The sequence below is a fragment of the Equus caballus genome, chromosome 6, assembly GCF_041296265.1.
Source record: "Equus caballus isolate H_3958 breed thoroughbred chromosome 6, TB-T2T, whole genome shotgun sequence".
In the NCBI taxonomy this organism is placed as follows: Eukaryota; Metazoa; Chordata; class Mammalia; order Perissodactyla; family Equidae; genus Equus; species Equus caballus.
The window spans coordinates 71,541,105-71,558,591 of record NC_091689.1 but is presented as its reverse complement, the minus strand read 5'-3'; the positions used below and the strand labels follow the sequence as shown (position 1 = coordinate 71,558,591).

The following is a 17,487-nucleotide window of genomic DNA, read 5'->3' as shown; positions in this document are numbered from 1 at the left end:
AAGTAATTTCTGTTAGGTATTGTCTCACCTAATGTTTTGGACATTTGAAATCATTTAAGAGGAGATGTTCTTTGTTGAATTGAATTGTCTTGTTTCTCAGTTTTAGGGTCTTTCTTAAGGGTTATAATTTTTATAAAGGCTGAGTTATGAATTACAGACAAAATTTATTTAGAAACACCTAAATTAGGTTAAAGTTATACCTATAAAACCGTTATATAAAGCAGAAGCTTAAAAGACTCTTAAATTTGCTCTAAAATTTGTATGTCCCAGTTCTAAGAGCCTGGTCAGGATAATATGCGTTTGGTGACCCTTTTAAAGAAAAAAGATATATCCATGACAAACTTAATACATTTTGAGCTTTCCTAATTCTTTGCCTTGAAGCACATTGCATGTCTGGGATGAGTGTATGCCCAAAGTATTTTTATTGGTATTATTAAGGATTTGACGGAGGGAATATTTCTCTCTTGCATCTATGAAAATCCGAACAAAAAGCATTCTATTCAAAACAAATGTTATTTAAAATTTTTCCATTATTATCTTGAAAACAAAGAAAGATTTCCCTACACAGGCCAGTGTGTGTGTGTGTTTGTGTACTTTGTGTGTGTATGTGTGTTTTAATAGTTATATTAAAATTAGATCATTCATTGGTAAAGATTTTTAATGACATTTTTCAAACTAACCCTCACATACAATCTTGCAAATGATTTATGGGATGAATATATCACTGCATTGAGAAATATTGACAAAAAAGCAGCATGCTCTATAAGACTCTGCAAATAGTAAAATATGACAGACTTCTCACCTTGAGTATCTCTATTCCCCATAATTTTCTTCATTTTAGGAAGACATTTCCATTGTCTTGCATTCAGTAAGCCCAACTGCTACTTTTAGTTCCAAAATTAGTTTTGATGATGACAGAACTTTCTTGCATGTGCTTGAGGTGGCCTGTGTAATTAACTATTGGATTTGCTGTGAGAGGTTGCTAACCAGTATACCTTATGGCTTCAGTGCTTTTTTGATAAGATGACAGTAGAGGAAATGCTTTGGGTGAAGGTAGTGATAGAGAACTGAGAACAGATTTTAGGAACCCGCATGTGTTCAGCATTTAGTCTGTCAGATGGATAGAGGCTTTTGGAACTTCAAGACTAAATCTATGGCCTGGAATCCAGATTCAGGTAATACCTTCTTTTTGCCTTTTTTTAGTTTTTAAAATGTATCCTTTATAACAGGTTGTAGAAAATATCTTTTGGACTCTGTCTCTATGCATGATTTATTTTCAAGTTTTCATAAATTTAGATACTTGTGTAATTCTGTACAAGTTAAAGTGTTGGCCATGTGCTTGGTACAGTAACTCTTATAAGCTGTTACTGCATGACTTTTATTGCATGCAGTAAAACAATTCACTCAGGTGGCCCTTATGATTCAAATGATGCGGAATTTCTAAAATGAAATTTCCTCTGACTAGAAAAATTAGACACACAAAGTTTAATTATATTTAGTTTTCACTGTTAAATAGGAATCGTGTTAAGTTCATTCTGGGGATCTTGCTTTCTAATTCCTAAGTGGTTTTTTTTTGTGAGGAAGACTCACCCTGAGCTAACATCTGTTGCCAATCTTCCTCTTTTTTTGCTTCGGGAAGATTAGCCCAGAGATAGCATCTGTGCCAATCTTCCTCTATTTTTTGTATGTGGGTTGCCAACTCAGCCTGACTGATGAGTGGCATAGGTTCAAACCCACGAACCCTGGCACTGAACTTAACCACTATACCATGGCGCCGGCCCCCCACCTTATTCTTTTTAATATAACTAGTCAAGGATAGTAAAAATTCATTTTTTCAATTAAAATTCATTATACCACTGTACACAGAAATCATAGTCTTAAATGTTAATTACATAGCCACTATGCAACATTTAAAATTTATAATAAGAATATTTTTATTACAAAAATGTATATAGCTAAATATTAGTTAAGTAAAATAATTGCATAGGTTTTTTTTTTGTGATTACCTAGAGTACTGTTTTGTGACTATGTCTAATATAATTCATTAAATCTCATTGTTTCTCACATTATGATATTCTAATATTTTTGTTCTTGAAAAATTATAAAGACAATTTTTCTTCAAGTGAAGCAATTCTAATCAAACTTAAACACTTACATTTAAAGTAAAATATTTATGTTAGCTATTTGGCAGTATAGCATTGATTTTATGTTCAAAGATAATTGATTTGCATATATTTGATGATCGCCAGTTTAAAAATTAGATACATAGTTGTCAAGCTTCCATTAACTGAAAATAACTCATGTAATATTTTCCTATCCTTAGTTTTACTTTTTGTTCCCAAGTGATCTTTTTCAAGTTCCAGTTATTAATCTATGAAAAATTTTAGGCTGAATATCTGCCAAACAAAATTATATGTATATATTTAAAATTAGATGATGATAGAGTCTTTTTCTATTTTAGTTCCAGACAATCATCTCTATCAGAAAAAAAACTACCAGAACCTTCCCCTATAACCAGGAGAAAGGCATATGAGAAAGCAGAAAAATCAAAAGCCAAGGAACAAAAACAGTAAGTTACTCATGCTTTTTATCTACCAGATTGTGTCCAGTGTCTGCTGCCCTCAGATGCTAAAGGACAGTAATGAAATTATTCTCCAGATTTATGCTGGCTCTGTGGTTGTGACTGATCTGACTGAGGAAGACAGTCACGTCAGCCGTTGGCTTGGCTAGGTGGTCTTCTAACTTTCTTGGTCACACACATACCTATAAAAATACTCGAGCACTTCTCCCTGACCCTGGATTCTTTTTTATATTCAATTATTTGTGTATATCATTGTAAGAGTTAATATATGTTTGAGAAGAGGCTTATTAAATCTAAACTTCAAATAATCTTCTAGAAAAATTCGAAATTAATTTTGACTGTCAGCTGATAAAACTGACATTGACTTAACCACTTTAAAGTGGTTGACCAAAAAATAGTATATTAGAGGGTGTATCAATTTTGCCATTTCTTGCTGTTCTTTTTTGTTTACAGTGATACTATCTTCAATTTTATTTTTCTGCAATCTTTTAAAGGCCATTTATGTGTTTTGTGAGGGTTAGTTTACTTGACAATACATAATCTAATGATCCACTTAACTGGGCATTTTTAAGTTGCAACACTGCAGCATGCAGAAAGTTGAATGAGTGGGTTAGAACCACTGGCCCCCTTCTACCCTGTGGCTCACCCTCTCGTCCCTTGGATCTTTGCCATGGCCTTGAGTAAGAGTATCAATGCCAATCCACGTTGGAATATTGGTAAAGCTAATTTTTTTAATATAAAAAGCAGTTTTCATGTATTTTCTTTCCTAAGACGACAATCTTGTACCATCCGCCTCCCGTCTATCAACATGCACACTCTCTACTTTGACTACTAGTTTAGCTGACTTGAAAGTCGTAGAAATTATCCTTCTGATCATCTTGCTTCCTGTATTTAAAGATGTAATTGGTCTGCTTCTGCTGGATTGAATGTCTCAAGAATAATTAGGAGATGGGGGATGGAGCAAATAAGTAATTTAAAAATAAATAAATGAATCAATTGAATAGGCAAATCCCTCTTCAACTCTCTAGGTCTGTATCCTCATCTGTAAAGTGAGCAACTTGGTCTCCCTTCTAAAATTGTGTAATTTTAGATTTGGCTCGCTTTATTTAGACTGACTTTACATTTCAGCAGATGGAGCTTTTTCTTTAGTGCCATCTTGTGGCCAATGTAACAAAATCCAGTGGAAAAAATTTTTTTAAATTAAATTGTTCAGAGTGCATTTTAACTTACAAAAAAGGAAGAGAGGAAGGAAGGGAGGGAAGGAATTCTCTAATGAAAAGCTTTTTTTTAAAAAAGCATGTTTCTTATAACATTCCTAACAAATTATAACCCATTAAAGCCACGTGTTTAATGTTCTTTTTTCTTGTAGCTCAGATTCTGGAACCTCAGAGGCTAGTCTTTCACCTCCTTCTTCCCCACCAAGCCGGCCCCGTAATGAACTGAATGTTTTTAATCGTCTTACTGTTTCTCAGGGAAACACATCAGTTCAGCAGGATAAGTAAGTCATGATGGAAAAGAGCCCCAACTATTTATTACAATATTTTGAACCTTTCAATACAGTCTGTAGAAAACATTTAGCCATCTCTTTGTGTGGGAGATGGAATCCGACTTGTGAGCTCTTGCAATATTTTATGTGTTTTTCCAATGGGAAATGAACCATATAGATGAAATTGAAGAAAATTATTTTCCTGCTGAACATTATTCCCTGTTATAGATTTGCATTGCTATACTTTCAGCACTTGTCTTGCCTTTTCTTTTACAAGTGTTAGAATTGAAATACCTTTGAGATCACTTGAAGTTTAAATTTCTTGGGATTCTTCAGCTTCTATGAGCCCACAAAAGCCTCTAATCCAGATAGCCTCAGTTGGAAAGAGGCAAATTATTTTACCTTTGGTGGGTATAACAGCTTATAAAGATCTTTGTTATATGTGTAACATGTTATTATCATTTGCTTTTTCTACACAAATCTACCACAAAACATCAGTAGTTGTGTTCTTGGAATAAAAGAGTACCTTTATGGGTGGAGATGGTAGGACTGAGGGTGGGTTGTGGGGATAGAGAAGTTGGAGTGGTGTGGAAAATATAATTTTTATTAAATTTGAAGTGAAAAAGTATTCCCACATTGAGCCAGAATCTCTCTTGCAAGAATTCAATACTAACAATGCTGCCATAAGGTATTTATTAACTCTGACTTGTCTGCTTTGATTTTGAATGATAACATTGTGGATGTATGTACTTGATATCCAGTCTCCCACCCCAATTATTTGTTTTCTGTGCTATAATCTCCCTGTATAGATCACTGATTTCTGAAATTTGTAGGATGTTGTTTAAGCTCTGTCTGGCATATTTAGATCACGCTAAATGGCTCTGTAGACTTAGAGAAATGCACCATCATTTTGAATCAGTTTTTAATCTACTTGATTTATTGATAAAATTCTTGATTAGATTTTAATATAGTTTCATCAGTAGATGACTTGTCCTTTAAATTGATCTAGATAGGTAAATATTGTGTAATTGGAAAGAGACATATTATTAAATCATATTTCTCATTTAATTAAGAGAAGAGTAGAGGAAAATTAGGAATGTCTTGGGAAGTCTGTTTTTCAATAGATATATGGAATGTTTGTCTACTTTGCATTCACAGATATAAAACTTTCTGCCAGTCTTTTGATAATCTTGACAATGTAGTCATAGTTCCATTTTTTTTAACTAAAGTATTTTATGAGCTACCAATAATTTGACTCTGTTGTCATCTCTGTAAGCTAAAACTTACAATAACTAACTATCCTTTAAAAAAACTCACCTACCTTTGAATCACTTTCTTTGGGGCTCCTTTTTGAGACTAGCATATTTCGCCAACTGGAAGTAGATCCTACACATTGTTTCTGGTTATATTTCATGCCAGCACACACTCTATCCTCATTTTCCTCAAGCCTACTATACAAGCTAAACAGATTTTCATAATAACCAGACTCATTGCCAGCCTTGGAGGTTTCAGGGTAGGGCTGATAAGAGTGGCTCGCCTATTTTTAAAATCCCACTAAAATCCCCCAACTGTTACTGAGGGACTTCCTAGTCAGAAAAACTTCATATTTTTGAGATAAGTTAAAAATAAAAGGTTATTAAATTTTGAGTGATTTGATTTCCATGCAAACATATAATGTATTTGTTCAATTTCCACATTAGAGTGTAAGTCTAAAGTAATTATCAAGATGAATAAAATTCATTGATAGTTACTGAAATGGAAAATCTTTCTAGTACTACTCTAATTAAATAGGAAGAATTTTGAAGTGATGTATTTCACTTACTTGATAATTTTCCTCTTCAGGGCCTAAATTTTAGAGCTGAGGATAGATAGGTTCTATGGGTCAGTAATAGAAAGTTTTTTCCCCAGTGTCCTGGCAGAACACATAAGAATCCAATATTTTACCTGATTTAGGTGTGCATTGAACTTGCTGATATCCAGTACAAATAGAAAAACAGCACTGTAAAGGAAATGTTCGCTATATTTCTATTATTCATACTGTTAATTTTCACTTCAATCTTAGTGTCTTTACCTGTTGACCTCTGTATTCTTTCTCCTCATAATTCTAACTCTTTCACTGTAGGTCTGATGAAAGTGATTCCTCTCTGTCGGAGGTACACAGGTACTTTCTTTCTATCTTTTCTACATTCTGGCATTTCATTGATGTTCTAAAGTGCCTTCCTAGAAACTCTAAGCAAGTCTCATTTTTCTTGCATGCATAACTTATTGGAAACCATATAAATGCACTAATATTTTTAAACATATTAATTTTAATATATTTTTGTGTTATATCTTTTAGACAAAGTAGTGGCAAATTCTTTGTATAATAATTTAAAAAGTCATGATACTTATTTTTCTGTTTGTAATCTAAATCTTTTCTATAAAAGAAACTAAGTTCTTTGAATATTGATTTCAGGACAATTTGCTTCTCAACAATTAAGTATTTCAAATCCCTCAAAGTGTGGGAGGTGAATAAAGTATTCTTTCTTGTTGGGTTAGCAATTTTAAATAAAAAGTTTATGGCAGATTTTGTGATGAAAAAACAGTATGCTAGGAAGAAAAAAAGGATGCTTTGGTACCTAAAAATTAGAAAGAATGGAAAGTAAAGGAGCTTTTTAAAAAAAATAATAAATATTTTTCACTGATAGGTGATGTTCTTAAAATAACTGTGTTGCAGCATTTCATGTTATGGATTTTTTTTGGACTCTTAATTTCTCTCTCTTCCTCTTTGTCGTTTCCTCTTCCCGCTTATCATTTTGTCTCCTCTCTCTTCGTCTTGTCTCCCCTGTTTTATGGCCATCTTGCTGATCCTCCAGAAGGTAGGCGGGGGAGGGAGAGGAAATGAATCTGATTCATAGTATTACAAAACTTTACTGGTTTGCATGGAACAAAAATAAACTTTGTTTGACTTTCAGATTAGGTCTGTTGTACAAGTTTGCGATATTTAACCCTAATTTAAAGAAACCATTTTAAAGTTGTTTTCTATATTTTAGAATATAAAGAGATTAATTTTAATAGAGAAAGAAATACCACAGATGTATGTTTCTAATTTCTATAGTTTTTCTGTTATCTTTGGTATAAGGTAATCTCTATAAAATATTAACCCTAATGCTCTGGATATTTGAGAGCATTTTTCAGCATCTAATTAATAAAATGCTATGTTTAATGTTGAGATGAGTTTTCTTCAGTAGTCTGAATAATCAATGATATTAAAACATAAGAATGAAAAAGAGGCATCTGGCTGTCCACAACTGTGCCATACATAAGTCACTGGATGCAAATATTTACTTTTGTAATATTACAACCTTTGACATGACAGAATTGTGTTGGATGTTATATCACCGGGGAGCATTTGATACATTCTTAGGATAAAGCTGGTAATCTGAAGGAAGGACCTCTTTTGGAGACATAGTATTATATAACCAAGGGTACAGCTTTTTGGACTATATATACATATGTGTTTTCTGTTTGAGAAGTAACAGTAGTAATTGACTCTGCATCAGATGTACCTGTTCAGCATTTGAAGCAATAGTTATAATTTGATGGCTTCAGTTCATAGCTATGAACCTCACCTTAACAGGATTTCAGAATGGCAGATTCAGACTTTTGAGGAGGTTTTGCTCCCATTTCACTTGTAATCTGGTTAAATTCTTAGATTACAAACAAGTTACTGAGCACTAATTTCAAGAATCTCAAATTGACACATGTATGCAAATGAGAGTATTAAACTGTGTACTTATACATCCAGTGATGACAATTCCTAGTATCATTTCTAGTGATGAAGAACTCCTTTCACTTTTTGAAATCATTATAACCAGACCTTAAAAATAAAGTTGGGTATTTTTCCTGAGCCTAAATTAACCTCCTTTAAATTTCTATTCATTGGTCTTTCATCAGCCCTCTGGAGCTATACCAGAATTAATCCAATACATCTTTTTGTGTGTATGTGACAGCTCTTTAAATCTTCAGCCCTTTAACTGCACTATTGCATCCTTCCACCCGTGAATGTTCTTGTATCAGCTCAGCAATTCTAGTTTCATCATCTGTTCCTTATATGACGTAGTCTACATATCCTTTATTCTGTTTCCACTGTTTGGGAAAGTCTCCAGTTTTTCAATGTTCCTCTTAAAATGTGGCATCTAGAACTCAACCCCATTCCAGATGTGGCTTTGGCAGAATGTAGTAGCTCTATTGCTTTCTTTCTCCTGAAATATTTGCTTCTATTGAACAAGTCACTGCAGGAACCATAAATTGTTGAGCCATTGATCTTGTAGTCAGTAAACAAATCTCTTTAGCTTTTTAAACCTAGGCTACTAATAAGCCTCTTTCCTTCTTGAGCATTCTGTTCTTAGACTTAAATTTTATGTTTAAATTTTATCCAGTGATTATTTTAGTGCTCAGTGTGTACTTAAAATAAATGAATTTTGTTTGTCATTTTTCTAGGCCATAGAATACAGTATCCAGCTCTTTAATATATCCGTTTAATAAACATGCCATCTCTGTCTTTAGTGCTGGGGACAGATTGACTTCAGATATTGAAAACCTCCTTTCAGCTTGACAGGAACATTGACTCTTTGGGTGTGGCTCTTCAGCCACCAATGGAGCTACCTTACTAGGCAATTCCATACTTAGCCAGCACATCCACAAAGACAGCATTTGAAAGCCTTATTGTATGCATGCACCTTATTGGAGTCACCATATCTTTTGAATATGATGTTCCCCTAATTTGCTGCCTATTAGCCCTACAAAGAACTTCCCCCATGACATTAGTGAGCTCATGTTCTCTCTTACTGGATGAGCATTTATTTTTAAGTGTTTATAATGATTTGTTTAGTATGAGACTCAACAGGAAGTTTTATCCATCTGTAATTTCTGAAATCCACCTTTTTTTCTGCTTTTTGGAAAATTGGGTCCACATGTTTTATCCCCTTTATTGATGTTCTTAGTGTACCAGCAGGGTTTTGCCTCCACAATAGTATGTACTTTCAAAACCCTATATAATGATTTAAAAAGAGAAATACTTGAATTCATTGAATAAGGCTCCATTGTCAGTTCTAACGTATCTTGGGCTTGCATTTCTTCTTAATCATTTCTGCCCGTTGCGTCTTGAAGATTGTTCTCTTTCATCAAGAAGATGGAAACAGTTTTGTTTTATCCCTGTCTTTGTCCTAATATTATGCCATCTGTTTGGTATAACGGATGCATTTCAACATAATTTTTCTTCCTCCTCTGAGCAGAGATACATCTGACTCATATATTTATCATGTCTTAATTCACTCTCATCTTTAGTCTTCCTGACACAATTATTCCATTTCAGATCCTGTCTGAAACTTCTTTAGGATAGGGACAATGTTTTGATCAACTTTATATTTCCATAGTACATAGCCAGTGGCATAAAGCAGAAACTTCAGAAATATTAAACTTGTAAGAAAGCTCGCTAAAGAGCCTCACTGTTCTTTTAAAGTCTCATTCTTCTTTAATCTTCTTTGAGATTAAGAGTTTGACATGGAGTCCTACTCCAGCATGTCAGTCATATCTTCCAGTTAGCCATCGTCTATGTACTTTCTTATTTGTCAGAATTCACTACACTCAAACAGCTCCGAATATTGCTTCATTAAACTTTGAAGAGAGGAGATTGTTAATAAGAAAATCCAAATGTATAAGCTTTGCTCTTTGCAGAATGCAGCTGCCAGCTGCTACCTAATTAGTTGATGCACTCCATCACCAGTATTACTATTTAATATTTTATCTCTGTTCTTTTGCTTAAGAAAGAGATGAGAGAGCAGTCTGGATTTTATTACTAATTACTTAAAAGACTTCGTAAAGTCAGGGAAAAAAATTAAGTTACTCTCATGATACAGCTACTGAAGTAAATCTTGTTTTTCCCCCACACCTCAGGGGCATAATCAACCCATTTCCTGCTTCAAAAGGAATCAGAGCTTCTCCACTTCAGTGTATTCACATAGCTGAAGGGCATACAAAAGCTGTGCTCTGTGTGGACTCTACTGATGATCTCCTCTTCACTGGATCAAAAGGTGCCAGTAGTTGTTTCACGTGGATATTTAATTTTTTAAAAAAGGATTACATTTTAACAGAGTTTGGGAAAAAAGTCAAGCTGCTTAAGACCCATAAGAATCTGAGAGATAATCTGGTTCAACCCTGAATTATGTAAAATACAAAATCATTGCATAGTTGGGAAGAAAGTAAAACCTTTGTCGATGTTATGTGACTAGAATGTTGAGCAAAGACATCTCTCTTGAGTAACTGAGCACCTAAGGCACGCAAGGGCCTGAACTCAGTAATGCAGGTTGTATACAACTTTATAAAAGGCCCTTACAGTGTACAGAGTAAAGAGAATAAGCTGAGAAGCAGCCATCATTTCTTGAGCACTTACCGTATGTCAGAGACTATGATTGACACTGTACGAATTATGTCTTATTTAATTCTCAAACAACCACCTCAATGAGATACATGTTGCATCCTCATTTTACAGATGAAGAAACTGAGGATTCAAGAAATTAAATATTTTCCTAGACAACCTTAGCTAGTAAGTAGAAGAGCCAGGATTGGAAACCTGGGTGTAGTCGTCCCCCAGCCTTCACTCTTAACCCCATTGGTGCAGTGGCAGGCAACTAGAAATTGACTGTGAATGCTTTGAAGAGCTATTGACTAAGAGTTTTGGGGTTTTAGAAAAGGGAGAGACTTTGCCAAGCTGTGAGAAATAAGGAAGGCTTTGATAAAGAGGTGTTTAGGATGAACCTTACAGGATGGTTGGGATGTTGACAGATAGGGATTGATAACCAAGATTATGGAACAACATAAGCAGAGACATGGAGATAGAAGTAGGGTATGTTTGGAAACTAAGTCCAATTGACTTGAAAAGTAGAATATATGTAAGAGAAGTGGTAGACAGTGAGGCTAGAAAGGTATCAAGGAGACATGTACAGGAAGGAATTTGAGGGGCTAGTAAAAGTTTCTCAGCATTTAGGGATGTTACAAGACTCAGTTTTATCAGCAAACATTTGTTGCTCATTGTCTATGAGGGAAGTATGAGAGTCTAGCTAGAACTTGTGAATTGTGAATAAGGGCAAGCAGTTCCCACTTAAAAAATCTACCCTGTGAAATACACTTTTCTGATGATTCAAGTTCAATTTATCTCTCCAGGATAATTAGATATTCAACATGTCAGAAAAACAAAATAGAATAGTTTTATGATTACGTTTTTGAGTCAAAAATAAAAGCCATCGATCAGTGACCCCTGGAAGAGAAAGCTGTGTGTGTTTATGAGTGTGGAGTGTTGTGAGGAGGCAGGAGTGTGATCGAAGTAGAATGTTTTGAAGAGGCTGATTTGGGGCGGCCATTTTAGATTCAGGGGCGATGTGAAGCGTACCCCAGACATCCTGGCTTTCATCTGATCCTTTGCCCTTGAACCTGCTGGAGAAGGTCAAGGATGGGGTTAGGATGCCTGTTGCAGGTTAATGGAATAATTACTGTTTCCTTATCTCATTTCCTTCTCATAGGAGAAAACTTGTTTAAATAATTTTTATTGTCAAGAGAACCTATTTTAGTTCATGTTGATGGTATTTCCTCTTTTTTTATTTGTTTTAGATCGTACTTGTAAAGTGTGGAATCTGGTGACTGGGCAGGAGATAATGTCACTGGGGGGTCATCCCAACAATGTCGTATCTGTAAAATACTGTAATTATACAAGTCTGGTCTTCACTGTGTCAACATCTTATATTAAGGTGTGGGATATCAGAGATTCAGCAAAGTGCATTCGAACGCTGACGTAAGTAACTTAAAGACTAATAGCGTAAGGGGTAAATAGTTCTTGTTTACAAAATCTAAGAAAAGATAGGACTATGAATGCATTTTTATTTATTTATACCTGTCTACTTCCGAAAGGATGTTAAAGTGTTTGCAATAAGAACACAGATAGGGGCTGGCACAGCAGTTAAGTTCGCACAAGCCGCTTCTCGGCAGCCTGGGGTTTGCCGGTTCAGATCCCGGGTGCGGACATGGCACCACTTGGCAACAGCCATGCTGTGGTAGGCTTCCCACATATAAAGCAGAAGAAGATGGGCATGGATGTTAGCTCAGGGCCAGTCTTCCTCAGCAAAAAGAGGAAGATTGGCGGTGGTTAGCTCAGGACTAATCTTCCTGAAAACAAAAAAGAAAATAACACAGATAAAATAAGGGGAAAAAAAAACTATTGAGAAAATAAGAGAGCCTAGTATTAAGTAGGAGGGGATAAATTATATTTGAATTCATATGTACTTATAAGTATTAAGTACACGTTTCATAGTTTCTCCCTCCCAAATACTCAGATATTACATTTTCACAGTATTTATTACTTGATGTAGTTAAATGATTTACATTACTTGCTTCAAGTGAATACCACTCCTTGCAAAATGGCGGAAATCACCATTGTAGTCAGTTAAGAAGTACTTGTAACCTTTAATTAGCAGGTATGGAGTAATTAAGAGGTTTCTTTAGAACTTTTTTAGAACACTGCTTTGGTGTTAGCACAAATTTCTAATTTCAGTTTTTGTTGGACAATTGGAGAATGAGTTTGTTTTCTCTGTGTGTTATCATATATGTCATTAAACTGTAGAGCACAGAATGATTCTTTTTGCCGTAAGATTGATGAACTGTTTTACGTAGTTAAAATTGAGATGAACTCTGTTGGTTTAAATAAGAGAGCACAGGAAAGGCTAATTTTTACTAATTCGTACGTAGAATAGGGATTATTAACCTTTAAGTGCTAATTTGTATTTTGAGAACTACCAATTATTTCTTGTACTGAATACAAGTCTCTTGAGGGAAATTTTTAGAAAAAGAACACTGTGTTTTATGTTAGAAATTTACCAATCCAGTTGACTCTCTATTGATTATAACTTGATATTTTAGAAGTTAGCTAGAAAGTGTTTCAAAATTTAAAAATGTATTTACCATTTAGAATTTATCTGAGGAAATAGAAGTATGTTATATTTATGTCTTTAGTGCATAGTAAATACTCCATGTATGTATGATTGGGTTAAAGTGAACAAAAAACTGAAAATAATTTTAAAAGCCCTTAGTGTCTTTAATTCAAAAGGACAAATCTTATAGATGAAAGGATTATTGGTACGCTTCACCCTCAGGGGACTTCCGGAAGATGCAAGAAAATGAGTGTCCTTCGTGGCACTGTAACATTTGTTGTTTTTTTATCTTTGTCATCTAATCTTTTCTGAATGATATTTTAGTCATCCCTAATTCAGGGCCTTAAATTCCTAGCATTATAATAGACTTTCAAATTAAGAATTTTAAGCCATGGCATCTTCTTTTATTCCCTCACTTACTCACTTATTCATCAAACATTTATAAGTGTCAACTATGTGCCTGTGAGGTGCTTTCCTAGGTTCTGTGCATATGGTGACCGAAAGATACAGATCTTGTTGTCTAGAGCCAGTTTCCTAGGAATTCAAGGAATTCTAAGCTGAACTCATGTGCAGAAATGTGACTTTTTTTGCTTTGTTTTGTTTCTGTTAAGGTCTTCAGGTCAAGTTACCATTGGAGATGCTTGTTCTGCAAGCACCAGCCGGACAGTAGCTATTCCTTCTGGAGAGAACCAGATCAATCAAATTGCACTAAATCCAACTGGGACTTTCCTCTACGCAGCTTCTGGAAATGCTGTCAGAATGTGGGATCTTAAAAGGTAGAATTTTTAAGAAAACATACTTTTCTATGGCAAATACAACTTTCAGACGTTAATAACACATTAGTGCATATGAAATCTAATTTTTATAACCCCAGCAGTTAATGTAAAACCATAGGCTTTTCTATTCAGCCTAACACTCCTAAATGTCTCATCTGTCCTCATTTTCAAACTCTCAATCTTCCTTTCTTTTAATTCCAATTGTGAGGGGAAAAAAGTGTATGAAAGAAAATAGAATTGAAACCTAAGCTTCTCTTAATATTCGTCTACAAGTTGTTGTTTACCAGGAAGAGACCAAGATTCTTATCCTAGTTTCACTAGTGCCTTTGAAAGAATTGCCGTTTGCAACATCATTTAAACATCTTACATCTCAAATTTTTCCATGTATAAACTTAACTACTGTAGACATAAATCCTCACAAAGGTTTTGTGACTATCAAATAAAATATATGTAAAAGATGAAGTATTAAGAAGATAAAGTGGATAAAAAGAAAAAAGATTGAGAAATTGAAATGTTTAAGGCATTATTATGTCTTTGATTTGATTTTGTGTGTGTGTGTGTGTGTGTGTGTGTGTGCATGAGAAAGATTGGTTCTGATCTAACATCTGTTGCCAGTCTTCCTCTTTTTGCTTGAGGAAGGGGGTCCCTGAGCTAGCATCTATCCCAGTCTTCCTCTACTTTGTATATGGGATGCCACCACAGCATGGCTTGATGAGCGGTGTGTAGGTGCATGCTCAGGATCTGAACCTGCGAACCCTGGGCCACTGAAGCAGAGCCCTCGATCTTAACCACTGTGCCACCAGACCAGCCCCTGATTTGATTTTTACTTGCCATGAAGTATGAGCTTTTATCCTTTAGTTGAGTGTTGATTTTACTTCTTTTCTAGTTCTTAAAATTTTGGCAGTAAGAGAATATTCATTTATTAGTTAACAAATATTTATTCAACATCAATTATCGCAGGCACTCCCCCAACGCTGTGGTAGGTACTGGGAATAAAGGCTGAGCAAGACAAGTGTGGTATCCACCTTCTTAGAGTTTGTCTTATAATAGAGGATAAAGGCTATTAAGTAGATAATTACAGGGTACTGAATAAAGTTTGCAATTCAGGTAGTACAGGCTGCTTCCCGTCTAGAAGGGATTTCTCAGTGGTAAATCAAAGGGATCTTTAGTTGGAGAACTTTGAGAATAACTAGTTACAACTTGTAACATTTTAATGCATGACTGAGAAAGTATAATAAACATAATTTATAGATAAATAGATGAAAGAGAAAGAGAGGAACCATAGTCCTAAGTACTGTTTTAGAAGTAAAATGTAGAAAATTGAAAACAGTGCTTAAGAAAATTAGAAAGGAAGTGAGGACTTGGTTGTTCTTGAAGATACTAAAGGTGACTGTTAGGAGCACCATGGAAGAAGATACGCAAAATCATGACTTAAGGGAGAAAAGATATCAGCTTTAGAAAATCTTTACACTTTTTATTTTGCTGAAAAGTTAAATCCTTTGAAACTTGATTGATTTCAGCAACATGATTAAATATAGATTTGTCCTAACAAAGTAACTGGGAATAGTTTTTGAGAAACGGTAATATCCCAGAAGCCAAATACATCTTTGTGTTCTGGCAGCTTGATTTGAGGTAGGACTGTGAAACAAAGGTTCATTGTTACCCCCTGATGATTGACATCAGACGTTTTTCTGTCAGACAGATATATGTCCTGGTCATTTTCATATGTTTATAATAACTGATGAAATGGGCCACCTATTTTCTGATGTACATATACACACATATATGTGTGCACAGATGTATGTATGTATATATGCGTCTACATGTGTAAACATGATGTGTGCATATGTGTATATGTGAGAATATTTGTGTGTGTGTAATAAAATAATCTTACGTTCTCTATATTGTTATCGATTTTGTAGTTATATTCGTGACTTAGTTGTTTAAATCAAATTCCAAATTGGACCTAATGACACCAGTCATACATGTCTATCACATTTTTGGACAGGTAGCAGATTAAGGTTTACCTGTACTTAATTTGGAGTTTTTGGACTTTTGCTGCCTTTTTGTTTATTACCTAAGTGACATTAGTCAGATTTGGAATAACTTCTTTAGATTCTTCCCACTTCCATCATAGAACACATTAGTTTGGCCATTTTTTTTCACTCTAATTTGAACAGAGTTACATAAGATGTGGAGATAAAATTTTTTAAACAGTGAACAATTTTTTTTTTTGATGCAGACGGTTGGCCCTGAGCTAACATCTTTTGCCTATCCTCCCCTTTTTGCTTGAGGAAGACTGGCCCTGAGCTAACATCTGTACCAGTCTTCTTCCATTTTTGTATGTGGGTTGCTGCCACAGCATGGCTTGATGAGTGGTGTAGGTCTGAGCCTGGGATCTGAACCCATGAACCTCTGGCCACTGAAGCAGAGAGCCCCAACCCCAACTACTACGCCACCAACCTGGCCCCCAAAAGTGAACAATTTTATCAAAGAATGTAGATTATTTATGTTGAGGCTTAGGCTCAGCATGCTAAGAAATAGTTTCAAAGAAAATTATTTTTCTTTCTTTTTAAAGGTTTCAATCTACAGGAAAGTTAACGGGACACCTAGGCCCTGTTATGTGCCTTACTGTAGATCAGATTTCCAATGGACAAGATCTAATCATCACTGGCTCCAAGGATCATTACATCAAAGTGTGTATAATAAAGTTGTTGAATGATATTCTTCTATTAAATGATACATTTGAAGTATTCAGACTTGTCCACGGCCTCTTTCTCTTAATCAGTTTTCTTTTTTCCCATTTCTAGCCTTTGCTTTTTCTTCCTGATCTTTTCCTCACTCATAGTTCCCAATTTTATCATTTTATTCAATCATGTATTCTCATTTTTCATAGAAGATAGGTTGGGGGGGATTTGATAATTTTGGCTCAGTCATCCAACTAATGCTTAAGTCTCATTGTTACCATCTTTTGTACTGAGCATATTATGGTCTTCAGATTTTATGAAATTAGCAGATAAGATGAGGAAAGATGCATAGTTTGATTCTGGAAATGTTAACTTTGAAACACTAACAGAGGACATTCTCATGTAGGCCAGCAAGCCATTAGAAAGGCAAGTCCAGAGCTCAAGATAAGTTATGACTAGACATGTAGGTTTGGGAGCCATTCAAAGAGAAGCAGAGGTTCAAGGACTTAGGGTGGATGAGATGGACAAAGGAGAGAAAAGTTGACAGGAGTCAGCCTTGGGAGATACCTGTAAGAACCAATAGGAATAGAAAGAGGATACAGTAAGAAAGAGAGAGAGGAAAAGTGTAAGTACTGTTTCCAGAAACTTTGATTAAGAGGTGAGTAAGGGGTTAGTGACTGGAAAATAGAATGGTTAAAGGACAAGGCTTTTGTATCCAGTAGATTTGAGCATGTTTATATGCTTAGGAAATGGACTCAGTGGAGAGAGAAAGCATGAGGAGAAGAGTAAAGTGGTGGCAAGTGATGAAGCTGGGAGGAGGAGTTAGAATCAGATCAAAGATGTGAACCTTGGGGAGAAGTAAGGATGCTTTAGCATCTGAAAAGAAGGGAAGGGAAGAGAAACTTTGAAGATAAAAAGAAAACTTTGGAATGGAGGGGCAGGTCCAAAAAAGTTTACTTTTGATCAAGGTAGCCTTTTCAGGGAAGCACAAGGGCAT

General features: G+C 35.0%; 1 protein-coding gene across 19 annotated transcripts in view; it reads left to right on the top strand.

Moving 5' to 3' along the window:
• The window catches only part of KIF21A (kinesin family member 21A), a 147,598-nt gene that overhangs the window by 121,902 nt on the left and 8,209 nt on the right, over positions 1-17,487 (top strand). For 9 of the 19 annotated variants that reach the window (XM_023643367.2, XM_070270104.1, XM_070270103.1 and 6 more), the window contains 7 exons: positions 2,462-2,569; positions 3,951-4,079; positions 6,190-6,228; positions 10,005-10,141; positions 11,715-11,895; positions 13,639-13,803; positions 16,382-16,499. In XM_023643367.2, coding sequence (XP_023499135.2) covers positions 2,462-2,569; positions 3,951-4,079; positions 6,190-6,228; positions 10,005-10,141; positions 11,715-11,895; positions 13,639-13,803; positions 16,382-16,499 — 877 coding nt within the window. Of the gene's footprint in view, positions 1-2,461; positions 2,570-3,950; positions 4,080-6,189; positions 6,926-10,004; positions 10,142-11,714; positions 11,896-13,638; positions 13,804-16,381; positions 16,500-17,487 lie in introns of all 19 variants that reach the window. The other 10 variants (XM_023643359.2, XM_023643366.2, XM_070270105.1 and 7 more) reach the window with 4 other exon arrangements.